Source organism: Melitaea cinxia, chromosome 9 (genome assembly GCF_905220565.1).
Source record: "Melitaea cinxia chromosome 9, ilMelCinx1.1, whole genome shotgun sequence".
NCBI classification, from domain to species: domain Eukaryota; kingdom Metazoa; phylum Arthropoda; class Insecta; order Lepidoptera; family Nymphalidae; genus Melitaea; species Melitaea cinxia.
Window position 1 is genome coordinate 7919076 of NC_059402.1, and position 19282 is coordinate 7938357.

At 33.9% G+C, this 19282-nt stretch overlaps 1 protein-coding gene across 1 annotated transcript in view; it reads left to right on the forward strand.

Annotated features, from left to right (window-relative positions):
• Positions 1 to 19282, forward strand: part of LOC123656617 (dorsal-ventral patterning protein Sog) — a 94129-nt gene that overhangs the window by 43324 nt on the left and 31523 nt on the right. The window contains exons 2-5 of the mRNA XM_045592284.1: positions 10475 to 10578; positions 10930 to 11062; positions 15087 to 15221; positions 17112 to 17321. Of these exons, the coding sequence (XP_045448240.1) occupies positions 10475 to 10578; positions 10930 to 11062; positions 15087 to 15221; positions 17112 to 17321 (582 nt within the window). The remainder of the gene's footprint in view (positions 1 to 10474; positions 10579 to 10929; positions 11063 to 15086; positions 15222 to 17111; positions 17322 to 19282) is intronic.

The following is a 19282-nucleotide window of genomic DNA, read 5'->3' on the forward strand; positions in this document are numbered from 1 at the left end:
TACAAATTTATTTATTTTACATAAGTTCTAGTGGGAGTTAGATAAATTACATAAGTACCATACGTATATTTCCTAGTATCATCGTAAATACAACTGTTACGTTTCCATACACGACATACAGACGTTATTACCGACAGCATCCTACATTCACATAAACCTACTTCTAATTCGCGCTTAAGCATTGGTAATGAAATAAAATATACTATTTAAGTGTTATTAATATAAACGTAACGGCTTAGTGTCTCTCGGCTGTAGGTATAGGTTATCTCGAAAGGCTTTCTACTAGGTACGATAACGGAGACTCAAAACCATTAATGAGTGTTCTCGCTTAGTGAAATCGCTGAGGAAAAATCTCAAGTCTTATTAACATAGTAGTAAAGCTAGTTTATTCATAATTGGCGGTTATCTCCCTCCCCAGTGCAGTGCGTGCATTGCGCCCCGCCCCGAGCCGCGTCGTCGCGCAAATAAATTGCGATCATAATATCGCGCGACATCGACCCGGCCCGAACACAATTAAAATTTGCATTCTTGTCTTTTGATTGATAGCTCTGTTCTATAACAGAGGAGTCTTTTGATATGTGTTAAACCGCAAAGCGTTTACTAATAATGCTTTATACATGTACATTTTTATTTTCACTTTTTGCTGTATGAGTATCTTAATTCTTAGCTAATATATTTAGACAAGTACGTAAAAACAAGCAAAATTTGATAAGTACAATTGACTCGTATTTGAATGAGTCCACATTTTTGTTACTTATTTGTAGACTGCATATTCATTTCTAAATTCTAGATAGATATATTAAATATTCTTAATTACATGTCCCGTTAACGCAGTTGGCAGTAGCCCGGCTACCTTGTCTACTTTCCAGCGTTGTGGGTTCGATTCCTGCCCAGAGTTGCGTATATTTTATGTTATCTCTTCTTCTTCAGACGACCTTTTTTGTATGTTAAATTTATTTATTTATTTCTTACCTACATGTCATTCTTTTTTATTTTATTTAACACTAGCTGTGCCCGCGACTTCGTACGCGTCGAATTGTAAAAAAATATTATTCAGCTCGCAGAGTTACAAAACAAAAATATTTCAAAAATGAAATTAGCTTAAGTTACTCCTTATTACATCAGCTATTTGTCAGTGAAAGTCACGTCAAAATCGGTCCGGCCGTAAAAAACGGTTATGTGAATATTACAAAGAGACACTCCAATTCCTCCAATCCTTATAGAAAAAAAAAAAAAAATACGAATACTGTTTATTAACTAAGTTACACGTAAGTTGCATAAAATACTATTATCCAGCAGTTGAGTAACGATATATTGTGATCAATAAGTGTATACTGTCGTATTTTCTTCAGAAAGAAAAATTAACGATGTGCCTACAGATACTGGGGTCAAACTAAGATCTTTTGTGATATAATTTCTTCGTGGTCCAAAATTTGCCTAGCGAAAGACATTCCGCTATAGGGAAAGCTTACATCATCTTTTGATTATGTTATTGTTAGGATCTCAGGTCTCATAAAAATAATTATGAAGGCAAATATCTAGATTGAACTAAATTGTGTCTGAGCACTTTCACGAGACGTGTTCAGACGTTATAATGAGCTGTATTTTTCAAAGAAACTAGACTGAAATAAACATCAATATTATTAATACACAGAGTATGCACTGTCTCCATTTGTACCTTGATGGCGACTCATATTTGCGAAAATATTTTTTAAGTTTGTTTTTATGAGGTGCAACTGTACGAACGCTCATTCTAAAAGCATTCGTAGAATGATACTCAATAAATTATACGATATTTTTGTTTAGCGAGTTGGCAGCTGTCCACTGTCTGCTACTGGATATTATGATATCAGACTAATAATCGATTAGGCCATGAAACGATTTTCCTTAAAATATAAAAAAGTTGGATATAAACATAAAAAAAAACCACGATGTAACACCGTTATTCGTCTACCCACACTTTTAACCATGAATTCGTCCCAATAAGGTATTTGCCGTCTTTGAAGCTGTCTTCACCTCGTAAAGATGTTTAAACAAACGCCTATCATAGATTTTTATAGAAATAAAAGCCACGGTACATATTAAAAAATATTAATAAAGAAGAAAAATGATTTATCATAATGCTTTTGATCAACACCCAATTAGTTCGAGAATGTAAACAGCGGTCGTATCGCCTTTTTGCATTTTAATCAGACTATACTGGAAATAAACATATATTTGTTGAATTATAGGCATATGAAACGAGAAGAACCAGTCACAATTGCGTCAAGCAGGCGCCGGGCTCAGTCAATGAAGTCCACAACAATAAATAAAAATTGAAGGAAACGAGACTATTGATACAGATACAAATTTATTATGCTAGGTCTCCGCGCCGCCGGCGATGCGTTTACGAGCGTGATAGCTGTTTTAATTGCTGTTTAATTTCACTTAATAGAATGCATAAACTAATTAAATTAAATTAAAGCATATTTCCAGTTATAACTCAACTTGGGTGCGAGAAAGGTCAGTGGGATGCCATTAGCGGCAACGAAAACTTAGTAGAAGAGACAGGAAGGCGCGAATGCAATGTCGTCAACCTTGCCTGGCGTATTTTGTTCCCATATCGACATAGTTGCTTAGTTCTTATTAAAATGTGTAATTAATTTTCCTAAATATGAAATGATATAAAATGGCAATACTAGAACCATGTGATTATTAAAAAAAAAATTAAAAAGATCAGTATATTGTTGAGATTACCTGGGTAAGATTACATAATTATATATAAAAATAATATAAAGTAGATACAATTTAATTATTAATTAATTAATTAATTAATTAATTTACCAGTATCATGAAACTTTTTTACATCTATAAAACCAATAGACTCACACATATAATATGTTTTATAGATAATACCTCAGTATTATTTTAATTTTTACATTTCTGTTATTTAAAAATAAGTTGAAAGCTTTTAATAAATAAATAAAAAACAAGGAATAGTTTTATGAGTGGTATTATACTCTTGGTGAATGGATAAGCCTACTACTCTACTCCTATACTCTTATCTCATTGACTCGTTTCTTCATAAGAATCTTTATGGAACGTTATAAGTGTTACAGTAAAATATATCAAAAAGATAATGATTTAAACTTTAATGAAATATTAGGTAGACACTAGAAGAATTTTTTCTTTTGATATACAGAATTCTATTAAAAATCTTAGAATTTATGGCTAACAAATACTCTTAAAGAAGTACATTCATACATGATATACCTGCACGTAAATAGACGTGATGACGTCATAGCAAACTGGATTCAAAGAGGAAATTAAGGTGGTCAAATTTGACATACAATTTGTTTCGGCAGATTATACCATTTCCAATATTTTGATACACTGAGACATTATCTCGCAAATATATAAAAAGTTCCAAACTGTGCTTACAAGATTAGGTTCAATTTTATTAACATTTGTGGTCGTTTTAGTGTAATAAAAAGAACATAGATTTAGATAGTAAAAAACAATATCATATTTAATATACATAATATCATGCTATGCGGCCACTGTCATTAGTCCTTGATCGGACCGAGTTAGTGAGGCGACTATTCTGCTGTGTTCATATTAATCGAATCGAGACGAACAGTGCACGCGAACCCGAGAGGCATTATCGTGCGCGCAGTATCAACTAACATTGGCAATTAATGGCTTCGTTTTGTACGATTCATTTGATTACATACTACGAGTATAAGATTTAATGTTTCGTTTTCGATATCTGTTAGCTTCCTATAATAACATTGATGCCGTTAGACCATAAACAATTATGATTAGGTTTCTTCAGATTTTGTAAAAATTCTTTGATGTTTTCTTATAACATATATATAATAAATATAAAGTTGTACCTATATTATATTATCATGGTTATTATATTCCTGAAATATTTTGTAGGTGGTTTTTTGCTAAAGCGATTTATTTAGATCATTTGTGTTATATTAGAATTAGTACGATGATATTTGTAATACAAAAAAAAATGTCCAAAAAAGGTTCGGTTTGATCGTATTAGTTTGATATGTCAGTAGCAGGATAGTGTTGGCCTCAGGTGTTGGACGTCTGCGGCCACGCGTATTATGTAAAGCAGAGAGTATCAAATATCAGCAACAGGTGTCGATCGCGGCAGCTCATAAGAATTATTGTTGCGCATCGATTAATCAACCATGGCGACGATTAGTGTCACAGTTGATCGACCGAATAGAATTTTTAATAAGTGTTTACAAATAAGTACAAAAAAAGTCGGATGACTAGGCGCTTAAAAGTGTTAATCTACGTATGAATTTTTTTTTGGGTATTAAATTCTAGGGACTATCAGAAACTTATATTAATATCTATCAATTTTTTATTTACTAGTTGTAATCTGATAAAGTTTGTCCTTACACACACAAGATGTTGCTGGGTTACACAAGAGATATTATATATATAATATCTCTTCCAGTATATATTATAATTATGGTTTCTAAAAATATGTCCTAAAATTGAAATAAAAGGTGTAATGCTATTACTAATATGACAAAGCTCATAACACCAACCTGTTTTTGCTTCAATTATATGTTAAAATGAACGTAAATGCTAATTGGTAATGTCATGATAACCTTTAAAAAATTCTTAATATAACACATCTTATACTTGTATTATAACTACCTATACATTTATGTTTTGCTAAGTGTTGTAGAAGTTCGTTTCAAACGATGGTCGCACTTACTTTGACGCACTCCATATTAATTTACCTACACATCTTACGGCTAATTCACGGCAAACAATTTATGCTCTGCCTACGCTCGCTGAAATACGGCGTACCTACGCCTATTTCAACCCTTTTATGTTGAGGATTTATTGAAGCGACTTGAGCACGTTTCAATGAGCCGGCCGTATACCTTTGCCCGTTTGACATGTATGTCATACTTATCGTGATCTATGATATTACAATGGAGTGGTAACCGTGAGGCCACGGCCGTGCATTCCGCGCTTCAAATTTCTCAAATGTTTACTACCTTATACTGTACACAATAGTGCATCAATTATTTCCCAAGAAAATAAATAATATTATGATATTGTGAACTTTTACGCAAGTGTGTTATGCTTTAAGTGTCACAGTAAAATTTCATTTCTAGCATTAAATTCGCTAGATTATTCGAGTATTTTCACGAGAATCCTGACAAATTTATAGATATTTAGTATATCCAAAATAAACAAATGTATGTATATAGGGTACAAATTTCCATAAACAGATCGTGAGACCAGCATAAGACGGGCGTCGCCAATACTTCATTTCCCTGGCGAGCCGTTACTGGCTCAGCGCCAACGTTTCCGAGAATATGGGAGAAGGTTACGCGACGTCTCGCTTTAGTTTATATGCTTAAATCATCTCGGGGATAATATTTTTACAGGTATTAACTGATATAATATGTTGACTGCCTTCCCTACGTAACTTTACGGTTTGATTTATCGTTTGTTATGCTTGTATCGACTGGAAGAGATACATAACTATGATTTGTTAACATCAAGAAACACACTTATTTTTATTTTTATTATATTATAAAAAATAATAATAGTTTATGCAGATAGAGACGTTTAGTTGCCACGATTACTTAGTCAGTGTTTATCATCTGATGAATGCGACTCGTGATTGTCGCATCCTTATCCGGGTCTCCCTCCATCCTAGTATTAATGACGCTGATACCGAGCAGTAGCGAAAGAAATATATGAATAGAAAACAGTAGAAGCCGTATTGACATTAAAATCAATATGTTCTCACGCAACATGTCTCGACCGCTATCGGTGCACTCGTGGAGTGAGGTTAATTAAATAGTTACGAGAAGGCGATAACAGTGACGTCTATTTATAGAGGCCGGGCCACCTTATCGACCTAAGCCATCTGATAATGATCTATTTACGCCGAATCAATAGTGTGAGCCGTTCATGTTAACTCTCAAAAACTGGATATATGATATTATCATTCGACCCTATCAAGGTTTGCCATGTAAAATACAAATTTTCAATTGCATTTACGGTTATTATTATTTCAGATAGACGTGTATACTATGCTGAACTTTAGTATTTAATAAAGATATAATACCATTCCTTATGAATCGAACTAAATACGTTTTGGAAATAAGTAATCAATCATAGTGTGGCCGAATAGATGTTTCATTGAGGTAGTCTCATTTTACCGAGATTAAAGAGCTAAAGTTTTCAACGCTTACTCGCTTGTTTTCTACCTTTCAACGCCATAATCAGCACTTTTATTTTTAGACTGATGTCCTCTCAACGGCGGCATATAAATGACTAGTTCTTATTATAAAGGATTTTTGGTGGGCTCAGCTAAGAAGTTCTCTTTATATTTCTAGACTATTATTGCATTATTTTTATTATTATGCTGGATGTCACTTCATCCGTTTCATATATAATAGATAAATATAATAAATTTACATATACTTACATATATAAATACAAGCGGGTAGAGGATAACGCCCCGGTATGAGTTCAAACGACCGGGGGTTAGGGCTGTAGGCTGAGAAACTAAAGAACAATCCTAGTCGAGTTGAGTAAGACTACCTTCTGCATTCTGGCTGCGAGGGAACCGTCCTGGATCCCCAGTTGCCTTAGATAGTGAACGAGGTTAACCAGGATCAAACTGTTTGCAGATATTACGATAGGAATGATTTCAGCGGAGTTTTCATTTCAGTGCGTTTTGTTCTTAGACACAATAACATGTTTATCTAAGCGTAACGTCAGAGCCGACGCCATGACAAATGTAGTCCTTTTGGCGCACTATTTGAAAAAAATGTTAGAAAAATTGTTTTAAACTTCCTTAAACTTAAGTTTATTACCGAAATAAAGGTTTTTTCGTAAATAGTAAATGTGCACCTACCCACATCACGGAAGAGGTTTTCAAAATCATTCGTCACGCCTATTTTAGATAGCGAGTTTTTGTTGATACATCCTATCAAACATATAATACTAGCTGACCCCGCAAACGTTGTTTTGCCATATATGTAATTAATCCCCTTAACCCCCCTCCTTATAACTTACGGGAAAAATAGACGTTGGCCGATTTTCAGACCTACCCGATATGCAAACAAAATTTCATAAAAATCGGTCCAGCCGTTTCGGAGGAGTATTTTAACTAACATTGTGACACGAGAATTTTAAATATAAGACTAGCTGACCCCGCAAACGTTGTTTTACCATATATATTATTAACCCCCTTAATTCCCTCCCCCTACTTATAACTTAGGGGTATGAAAAATAGACGTTGGCCGATTCTCAGACCTACCCGATATGCACACAAAATCGGTCCATTCATAAAAATCGGTCCAACCGTTTCGGATGAGTATGGTAACTAACATTGTGACACGAGAATTTTATATATACGATAGATATAGACAAGGAGAAAATCTTGACGAGGTTTAAAGTTTATATTGATTTACCATCGCCATAATATGTCACTGTATCTGTTCAAAACAAAGTAAATACTGTATATGAAATAACATGACCATAATTAAAAAATGAAGTAATAATCCAAAACACAGAATAATCTGAGTTAAGACCATGACCTCTGGCCATAATAACCATTTGGAACTAAAATGTTTCATTATAAATGTAATATACTAGCGACTATAACATTATATTAAATAATTAGCGAGTTAATTAACAATTAATATTATTAACCGTTTCGACGCTGACTTAATCTTATATAGAAGATGTATGGCTTTATAAATAAAGAATAAAAAAAAAAATTGACTTTTACCTCATTAAATTGAATATTAGTCTAAATCGTGCTTAGCAATCAATATGAATATGAATTATATTTAATCGATATATTTCGTTAACCTTTGCCCATTAATAATAAGTTACACAATCGTGACATTTATGTAAGAAATGTATATAATTAGATTAAAATACAACGTATTATACTAAGCTAATTCCTAGAAAACATCACAATTTTTTAAACTGAATATAAAACTTGAAATGCTTTTTGATGTGAAAAATCAAAACCGAAATAATGTTTCTCTTCTCACTGTAGACGTAAAAATGTCAAATGAAAACATTATCATTGTTTTGGCGCGACACAACGTAACTGTTGCGTTGTTTTTATCAAAGCAGACGTGTGATATATTCGTCACGTCACTGTACTAGTAAGGAGGGAAAATGTTATCACATTAACAAATGAGATACCCACAATCTGCTTTTTGAATTTTTTAAAAATAGTTTTGTTAATATAATTTTGATTTTATGCGAACACGATCAACTGTAAGTTTAAGGCCATGCAGTCTAATCTAAGGTTTCTGTTAAATAAAAGATAAGCTTCGCGATATTTATCGTATTGCCGTGCAATTAATTAAAATTTCAAGTGGCATTTTGAGTCGTGACCGCGCCTTTAAATTAATTAATAAAATTTCCAACTGTTAAAACAATTGTCGACAATCGTGATACATTTATCATTGTGGTACATTGGAAAGGTTGCAACTTTCCAGCTATTTCGCTTTGCTGATATAAATCCGCCAGGTGAAGGTGTCCGTTATAACTAAAAGCAGCTACGACGTTGTTTGTTACCGAATACCCCCCGCTGGTTTACAGATTCACAAATAACAAAATGCTAGACGTTTTATATCGGGAAACGGCTGCGAGGTAATTTTTAAGAGCGGTTTGATTATATTTAATGGGATATTTGATAAGACATATAAATATAACGATTGCCACCTCCCTTTTTTTCTTCTTAATGTGAATTTTACTTATACTCAATTTTGCACACCTACAAACGTCTGCACTTGTACGTCCTAAGGTTTGGCTGGTAGAGAATGCTTTTGGCATTAAGCCCGCCTTTTGTACAATTCTTTAATGTATCGTGCACTAAATTATTAATAAATAAATAAATAAAAAAAGGGTAATGACACTACAGTAAATGTTCCTACATAGTACAAGACACAGGCGATGAAATAAGAAGAACTTTTAGAATAGTTCGCTGTAAATCTGTAAAAGGGTAAAACAGTAATGTACATTTAGTTAAAGACTTACAAACAGGACAAAACACGTTTGAACTATTCAAAGTATTTTAACTTTCTATTTTAATGATGCCCCAGCTATGTGTGAAATTAAATAATATCGCTTTTAATCAACGCTTTTGCAAGAAAATGATAAAAATTATTATTTATTTACTTTAAAACATTACAATTTATGTGATAAACAGTGGAGCAAAAAGAATAAATGGTTTAACAGTGCACTGTGTTAATAGTTAATACTTAGTTTTTTTAATGTGAAATTTATAAAACTTGCTTGTTATAGATTTGAATTATATTGAAATTTTACAAGACATTTAAAGAATTATAGTAAATGGAAATCGAAAGTGTGTACTCATAGTGTTATTTTATTAGTATGAAATAATTGTGTTTGCTCGCAAACGAAAAAAAAACGACGACTAATACAACGTAGATCGACGAAAAAATAGTCAAGTAACAACGCATTATCAAAGATTACTCAAAAAGTAGTTATCAGATCTCGATGAAATTTAAATGTGACCACATGATAAACGCTTTTAAACGGCTTTCGATTAAATTAAAAATCATTAAAATCGGTATACCTAATAAAAAGTTATTGCGGATTTTCAAGAAGTTCCCTCGATTTTTCTGGGATCCCATCATCAAATCCTGGTTTCCTTATAATGGTACTAAACTAGGGATATCTTCTTTCCAACAAAAAAAGAATTATCAAAATCGGTACACCTAGTAAAAAGTTATTGCGGATTTTCAGGAGTTTCCCTCGATTTCTCTAGGATCCCATCATCAGATCCTGGTTTCCTTATCACGGTACTAAACTTAAGATATCCCCTTTCCAACAAAAAAAGAATTATCAAAATCGGTACATCCAGTAGAAAGTTATGCAGTATAATACAACGTAGGTCGACGAAAAAAGCGTCAAGTAAAAACGCGTTATTAGATATAACTCAAAAAGTAGTTGTTAGATCTCAAATAAATTGAAATGGGACCAATTGACACACACCACCTTTCGATTAAAAAAACTTTGTCGAAATCGGTCCACCCGGTCAAAAGTTCTGATGTAACATACATTAAAAAAAAAAAAAAAAAAAAAAAATACAGTCGAATTGAGAACCTCCTCCTTTTTTGGAAGTCGGTTAAAAATACGACTGCAGGTGCTGCTCTGGTGCAGTGGTGCGAGTAGTCGCCTAAAACACCGACGGTTTGCGGGTTCGATTCCCGCATGGTATGGATATTTGTATATGTACAAATATTTGTTCCTGGTTTTGAATGTCTGTCCTTGGGTTTCTCCACCATATCTCGGAGAGCACGTTAAGCCTTCGTTCGCGCTTATTATCATAAATAACTGATATCGATCCAATCCTTCTCATATTATAAAGAGGCCTAAGCCCAGTAGTGGAATGTTACAGGCTAAATCATATAAAAGAAAAACTTTTTTGTATTTGTTACAGAATGTCAATTCGGGAAACAAGCGAAAGAGCTTGGTTCGAAGTGGTTTGCAGACCTTGGTCCGCCTTTCGGTGTGATGTACTGCATCAAATGTGAGTGTATATCGGTAAGTATAAGGATTACACTGTTTTTATCGATTTGGAAACAACAAATGTATTATTTTAATATAATAGAGCAGAAGAAGATGATTTTGCTTGTCTGAATGTTTAATCAACTATCTGACTAGGTCCTAAGGGTCGTATTTTCAAACTTTAATTGGGCGACAAGCTGACACTTAGTTGGAGAAACTTATAGACAAAAAACGCTCCATAACTCAAAGAATAGTATACAATAATAACATTATGTAAAATAAAATTTAACGTTGGGAATACTGAACTGAACTTAAATTATGAAGATATTAAAATACAAATAGTTATTTTATTTTCATAAGGCATTTCATGTATGTTATCTTTTTCAGGTGCAAAAGAAACGACGGGTCGTTGCGAAGGTCCACTGCCGCAATATAAAAAACGAGTGTCCAGAACCTTCCTGCGACACGCCAACACTTCTACCAGGTAGATGCTGCAAGACCTGTCCAGGAGATATTAATTGTAAGTACCTTGAATCTTCTCTTTTTTATTAATTAGTTACAAATTATGTCTTCGTCACAATTTTGTGCAGCATTTTAAAATCAAGCCTCAAATAGTGTTCAAAAATTTAGCCTCAAATGTTGTGGTCTTTTAGTGAGTAGTCTAAGCTTCAAGGGATCTGCTGTGATGACTGCAGGGGTAGGGACGCCAATGCACTTATGATCCTCTTTGTGTCGCAAGTATCTATAGGCCACGGGAACCGCTTATTATCAGACGGACTGTACGCTGAATTGCCACCCTACTAGTGTAATCTACAATTTTGTTCCGCTGCCGTTTGACTGATGTACCAGTAACTACTAATAGTAAACGTACTTCGTCTCTGAGAATTTCACCTGTGACATGTAGATTTCGTCACGATGTGTTTTTCACTGAGCACGACATGAATTTAAAACAAAAATTAGCACTTGGAAATTTAGCAGCGCTACTCTGAACTATTCGGTTAAAATTTGCGTGTGTATCACTGTGCTGAGCTTGTATATCTAAAACCATTTCTGCTTTACAATGTTCATTTAAGTCGTTGCGTAATTTTAAGTCTAATTTTACGGATCGTTTAACAATATCAAAAGAACAGCGTGGTAACAAGCTGAAGACAATGGACGGTGACATACACGATATTAATAACGATCGACAACGGTTTGGATCGAGTTAATTATCCCGACCAGGCTATTATAACAACGAGTAGAGAACGTTTATCTGTATTTCCTTTGCGTCTATCATCTCGACTCTCAACTTCTAGAATTTCTTTATGTAATCAAAGAGTGGGTTTATTTTATAGAAAAAGTTTGACTTTTAAAGCCAGTCTTATAATTTTTATCTGTGATATGTGAACCAAGCACTAAATATATATGTCGATATATATAATATACTAGTGGTCGCCCAGTGATCGAAATTAGACCATAATTAATTTAAATTATAAATTTGTACGTTAAACATAAGAGTTTATACATATTATGTATGCGTGTGTGGGTCAAATACATGGTAGTGTGTGCAGTGTTTTTTATTGATTTTATGTATTTTTTATCTATATTTAAAACAAAAAACATTAGCATTTTGTACTGCTTATCTATAAAAACTATAAATGAGCGAAATTTCAAACTCCTCCGTCCGTGCAATTTTCGTAAAAAGGGGTAAAAAGTTTTTGCTTCACGTATTATAGATTTCTAGATATCAAAAATAATATCACCTGCGTTAAGTTGTTCATTTAAATTATTTATAGTCACTGTTTCTTCTGAGTCATCTTAATGTTTTAGCTTCCTCGATAAAATACTTTCTAACGCAAGAAAAATTTTTAAAATTAAACCAGTAGATCCAGACTGGCGCGATCAAACACACAAATATTAGTATAGACTAGAGCATATTAGTATAAATTATTTATGCATCACAGATGTGAAATAAAATTAAAAATAAACATATTTTATTAACGAGGTATTTACATTATAAAGTAGGAACATAAAGTGCGTATTTCGTGTGATATATTATTAAAGACTAGATATGTATTATTTACTGTACAAAAACTTTTTTGCACAGATACAACTAATTATAATTCAGAGCTAAAAAAGTATTTAAAACATTATCAGTTTAGACAGTCTTTTCTCGCGTGTCAGTAAAACTATCATGTATCATTTTTATAGCCTCTTAAATTCCTCTTGAATTGATGTAGTGATATATATGATAATCCACTAAATATATTGTATATTTTTGGTAGCTCAGAATAAATGTAAATTTTCTTTAAAAAATATAAAACACTTCAATTAAGTATATAAGTACTTTACTGGTACCGACTCGCTTAAAACACGTCTTAAATGTTATTAGTATTCGTAACGTTACTTAAAATACGAAAAGAAAGTAAGATCTTTATCTTATAAGGTTTTTTTTAAATAGATTATGTAAATTGCGTATAAAAAAATTGTAGTATTTGCTAAAAGCGATTTCACAAAATGTAATTTACGTAGTGCTTATTAAAACTGCATTAATTTATGGGCGACATCGTTCCTTGCTAAGTGTTATGCTCTCTACATTCATTTCTACACACACCACAAAGCTTGTCATGATGTCGATTTAAGTCCATTTCTAAAATTGATGATGTCACTCTTACTTTAAGTCTATATAATAATATTGACTGATGTCATACTTTTCCAAGCTGACATTGTTTGTTCCTAAGTCGAGAATGTCCTTCGAGGCGGAACTTTAGTTAAATTCCGATTTCACTTCTGTTTTTGTTAACATAGCGTTCCCCTAGCGGTACATCGATGTTCAATCTCCTACTTATCTTTCATTTAAATTCTATGTCAAAGGTTTCTCTTAAAAATGTTCCCTTAAAATGTTAAGAGGTTTAACTTTAAGTAGAATTACGCTTACATAATACAATTATTTTACTCGCGATACTATAAGTGTCATATTTTATTCATTTTTAAACGTAAAAGGACAAAAATATAATAAAAGAAAATAGTAGATTTAAAAAGTAGTATTTTAAAATACAATGCTAACGAAGATTCTGCGATTTATTAATCACATTTTGACGATGACGACTTTTACGCTGGTATTTATTTGAACTAAAGTATATATGTTATGAGTTTAACGGAAAGTTACTTTATCTTTTGTTTAACTGTAATAGTCTAATGTTAAATAATGCCAACGTAGACGTTAGTGACACAGCATGATTTTATAAGTAACTAGTTGTACCCTGCCTGCATTGCTACGCTTTTTTATTTATTTTTGTCGTACCAACTCAGAAACCTTTGTGGGCTCATGCACAACACTGCTGAAGATCATGACATGATCAAATGCATAGTTTACGATTCTATTAAGGACATATAGACAAACATTCATTTTATTTATATATAGATGATGGATCCAAAGTTTCTTGTCAGATTAGAGGTGTGGGAGGTTTTTCAACACAGAAACATTAGACAATAACTGACATTGATACTCCGCGTTTAGTATATTTTGAGTTTTTTTGTACAGCGTTGCCGATCTTGCCGATTGCCACTTTGGAGTAACATTACTGATACAGAGCGATGTTTTCTTAAAAAAAAAAAGTAAAACCTATACACAGACACCATTTAACGGGGTTAAATAGGTACTACAACGTATTAACGACTGTTTATGTGCATATAAACATAATTTACTTGAAGCGATATTGAGATATTTATAGACAGACCACTGACGTCCACGAGAAGGAAAGATAAACTTGTATCACGAAACTTTTGTGTTCAAGAATATTTTGACAACATTCGATTTGGTTATCAGTAATGATAACAAATTGCAATTCATTAACAAAAGACATAGCTTTGAATTACAAGAGGTGGGTGGCACTGGAAATTAATTTGAAATTTATTAAAATTGTCACGAAGATAATGATTTATTACTATCTTCTTGATTTCGTTCGTTCATACACCGCCGCAACAGGTTGGTGACTCACGGGCCATCTGTTGCGAAAACTATCCACACATGTGGAAATTGTCTGTGCGACCTATAAGCTTTATGATTTTTTGATGATAACGATTAATATTCCATTTTTGAATGGTCTCTTCTTCTATTGTAATTTGATACTCCGAAATTTAGTCTCCTTATAAAAAAAATTCCAATAAAAATATATTATTAAGTCAATAAATTATGACATGCGTATTTCAAAGTCATTAAATAGATATATAATTGAATTACCTATTTTTGCAGTTAATGCCACTTGATTGTCATCGTTTATCATTTCATTGCATGTTTTTGTCGAATCGGCAAATTCCCGACTTAAAAGGTAATTGCAGATGTGAGAAAGTATGCGTACATATGAAGTGACAGGAACTGGCGATGACAAATGACAGTGGACGGGCACGGCGACTCCCGCGACTGATTCTCATCATTACCAACACATGGACGCTAGTTGCCTACATTCGGTCTGGATAATCATTTCTGGCGACACTAATTCGTAATGCACAATTACATGTTCCAATAATGAACTGAGAAAATATATGCGCCATTAATTTTAAAGCAAAATTCCTCCTGTACGGAGTGAGTGGCAACAATGAATCACTTTCGACGAACACAGAGGAGCCGAACGTTGTTAGCGGCGTGGGGCAGTCGACTTCGACGACGTTGTCGACAGCTCGTCTGCCGCTCGCATCTAGTGAGTGGGATATATCGAGAGCATTACAATGACATTACTCAGATGCTCCGGGCTGGTGCAGAAATGGCACGCGTTGATGTCCCCCTGCGCCCGCGCCGCTGCTGCAAATATAGCTGCTGGTAGTGGTTATTCTGAGCGCGGCCGTCGACCCGCCGCCGCGACGCCGTCTGTGTGCCTTTTTAGCTATCACAACTTACAGCTTACAATTTTTGCAAGTAAATATCGGCGATGTCAACGTACGAGTTCTCTTTTCGTTATTCTTTGAGACGTTTTCGTAGGCTCGCAAAATTCTTAATCGTTTGGAGTGTGTAAAAACCGCTCGTTGTTTACTGTCTCGTTAATTGATGGTCTGCAAGCGCGTCCCAAATTGGTTTCGCTTGCGTAGTGAGAATATTATAAATTAATTTTAAATTGATTGAGGTTATTAACATCAAATTACTAAGGCAAAACAATATTAAATTTCATCACGTACGCACTTGTGTTTGTCCGCTGACCTTTTTCCATATGTAGACTAAAAGGAATGTCAATGTTTTTAATACTTTTTTGTCATATAGATTAAAACATTATGAGCTTGAGTCTTTTGAAACAACACTAAAGTCTATCTGCCTCATGCCTATTAAACAAATTAGATTTGATTCACTACTGCCTTTATAAGAGTTCAGTTGGTCGAACGTCCTGTTTGCCTCCGTATCGTATTTTATTTTAGCTTTTTAAATAGCCTTTTTTCCGTATGTAACAACGAACGACGGCGACCATTAGATCACTATAAAATGTAATTTTTAATTGAAACGTTGCCAGGTGTTAAATTAATAAAACCTATTTAAAAGTCATACCTAAAGACGAAGTATCTAGTAATGACAAACGAATGAAGATTTTCAGCAAAATTACTTCTAGTTAAATGTATAATTCTCAAATACATGTTATGAAATAATCTATATGTGTACGCTTACGCTTTAACCTGTAGTATCCCACTACTGGGCATAGGCCTCTTTCCACGTAGGAGAAGGATCAGAGCTTAATCCACCACGCTGCCCCATTGCGGGTTGGCGGATATATTCCCTAATATGAGTTACGATCGCTATCAGGTGTACATGATAACAACCGGGACCGACGGCTTAACGTGCTCTCCGAGGCACGGTGGGGAGACCCACAAGATTGCACAAACACCCAGACCACGACAAACACCTGTATGGCTAATACAAATGTTTGTCACGTGTGGGGATCGAACCCGCAAGTTTGAACCGCAGTTTTGGCTAGATGAACACTAAAAACTTTTGCAACGAAATTTAGTAGGTACGGTTCCCTTGGTAGAGACCTTAAAAGTCATAATTTTGTACTCAGTTGTAATTCACTAACGCGTCGCCTGACTTCATTCTTTTACGTTAGAAATGATAGATTGCGTATTATAAACAAATTCCAATACAAGTTCTAACATAACTGAAAATTCGGAATGCACAGATACCTTCGATTGTACGACTTCACTTAAGCTGGATGTTTTGGTTTTCCTTATTCCTATATTTTCGTTTTAATAGTAAACATTTTAGCCTGTATATTATTCACAACGTATCATAAATTAAGTCCTTCGCCGCGTCTGTTTGTCTGCTCGATAGCGTAAATATTCCAAATAAATGCGAAGTAGAAGATTCTCATGTTTTCTTCGTAAGGCGATTTAGTTTCTCTGTTTTTCTCTTTTCAAATATTTTTGGCGCCGACCGGCGATTATTATCATCATCAAATTTTCAAGTATATTAAGATTCAAACAAAGATGCTTACTGTATATTCATTCTTAAAAGGAATATACCTATAGATAAAAAAATTCTATATGCATTTATGAATCTAAAGTAGAGAATGTATAAAAATAAAAATAATGTTTAAACTGTTTAAATGCAGATACGATAAATGATAAATTCATAAGTTATCGTGATAGATATGGCTTAAGATGGAGTAATGAGGGGCGGCTGAGTGTGCGTGTGTGCACTCACAGAGCTGTTCATGGTTCATCGGGCATCGTATCACCGACCACCGAGCAGTCGATCACGAGTGTATCTAATTCAGTGTGCCTCGTGTACCTCCGAGGAATTTGTTTTGTGCACGCCGATGGCGCGTACAATCGACGTTTTATTTTCGTGAGATTGGTGTCCCTGCCCGCAATGCATTCCATGTTATAATTTTGTTTGCATCTTTTTCACTACCCAGCGAAAATTAACTTTGATGTTGAAATCGAGAACATTTTTTTTTGCAATGCAGTACGATTTTTCTTAATTTGAATGATCAGTTACTGTGTAGGTTAAATCGGACGTGCGAGATCGTTCACGCGTCAGTTATATATTTAAACCTTATATAAATGAGGTTACTACTCTCAACGGACACGGATGCTTCAAATATGATTCGATCAACAAAATAAAATTAAAATTTTTATCTCAAAGAAAAAACGATTTAGATCAGCTACCTATTCCAATTGAAGCGATAACATCCGCATTGTATTGCGGTATTGCAGAAGGTAAATACAGCGATTTTTTCCAGATTGTTAATACGGAGGCGTTAGTCGGTTGTGGTTAGATTAAAAGCTTGTTTTGAATAATAGCGCCGTCGTTTGTGGTGCAAACAGTCCGTGACTCGGCCGCGCCGCGCGGCTTTAAGCGCCCGGCCCCGTGTTGACGCCACAACCACTCTGATTTACCTCAAACATTAATCTCTACATCTTAGCGAGTCCATGATATATATAAATTGGCGTTTGAATGTGTCGTTATACTTTTAAAGTATTGTTGTACTGTTCTAAGCTACGCAGCGGAATGCTCATTTCAGTAGTCAGTTAAGAAATGTATTTTCTATATTAAAATCATACGTATTAAAAATATAGCCAGTCGAAGCATTTATTCGACACAAATTTTCATTAGTCTTGATTTATTTCAGCGACCAAATAACAAACAATTTATATAATCAAATATATTAAAGTTTTCAAAGAGGCTGACGGTCTCTTTACTGGGTAAAATATTTTAAGATGTAAAATGCGAAATGTGTAAAACAGTCTGAAGCAATTTGCGACGTGTTTATTGAAACAAAACGTACTTACGTAAATAGAGAACATACGCGATGTGCAAACAAAGGCGACGTCGCGACGCTTGGCGCCGGCGCCGGATAGTGTATCTCTTTTTACATAGATCGCGTCGAAGAGAACAAACTACCTATGCAGGCCGAGCATGCGCGCCACGACAAAATTTTGTCTACCCCTTTTCTCGTATTATCTCTCTATGTCTACAGTAGCTTACTCGCGTGCACGTGATACTCTTCTCGTTTCGTCAATAGAAGAGATATTATGAAATTTTAGTTATTTGTGGTATTTATCTCTACGGGAGCTAACATGGTATCATAATTTTATCGAATTTTGACGTGAAAAACTTCTCGTTTTTAATATTATCGACTAGAAAGACGACGATAAAGTAATATAAATATTTTAAAGTTATAAATAGAACCGGTTGCCTATTTTTTGTATAACATGGCGTTTTCCTATTGCAATTATATAATTTCGGTATACGAAGAGTGGGAAGCGCGAAAAGTCGACCGTAGACGCAAAAGGGACATTTGTGATCCGTTTTATTTAAGCGATGGAGAATCGCTTTGGCGGATCTTAAAACCAATGGCTCTTTATATAATAAAAAAAGTTGCCGTTGATTTGGAGCCTCAGCTAAACAACAACAGCCTGCCCGTTCATTTGAAAGTAAGTCGGTATACTTCTCAACATTATTTTGTATGTTTAAAGTACATTACTTATTGGAAAAGTGAATTGACATGTACAATATATGCTTCAGCATATTATATTCAGAATATAAATACTCTTATATTTAATATTAATTAAATTCATTTACTTACATTTCTAATATTAACTAGCGTTTAGACACCAAAACTGCAAAAGGCAAAACTTGAGTGTGAATGAAGTGTTATTGTTATTATTACCAAAATTATTATTTAAAGTCACTGTCAAGTGTCAATCAATACTCAATGTAAATTAAACTTAGTGTAAATTTAGAATGATACCAGTGTTGCATTGTAAAAATATTGTA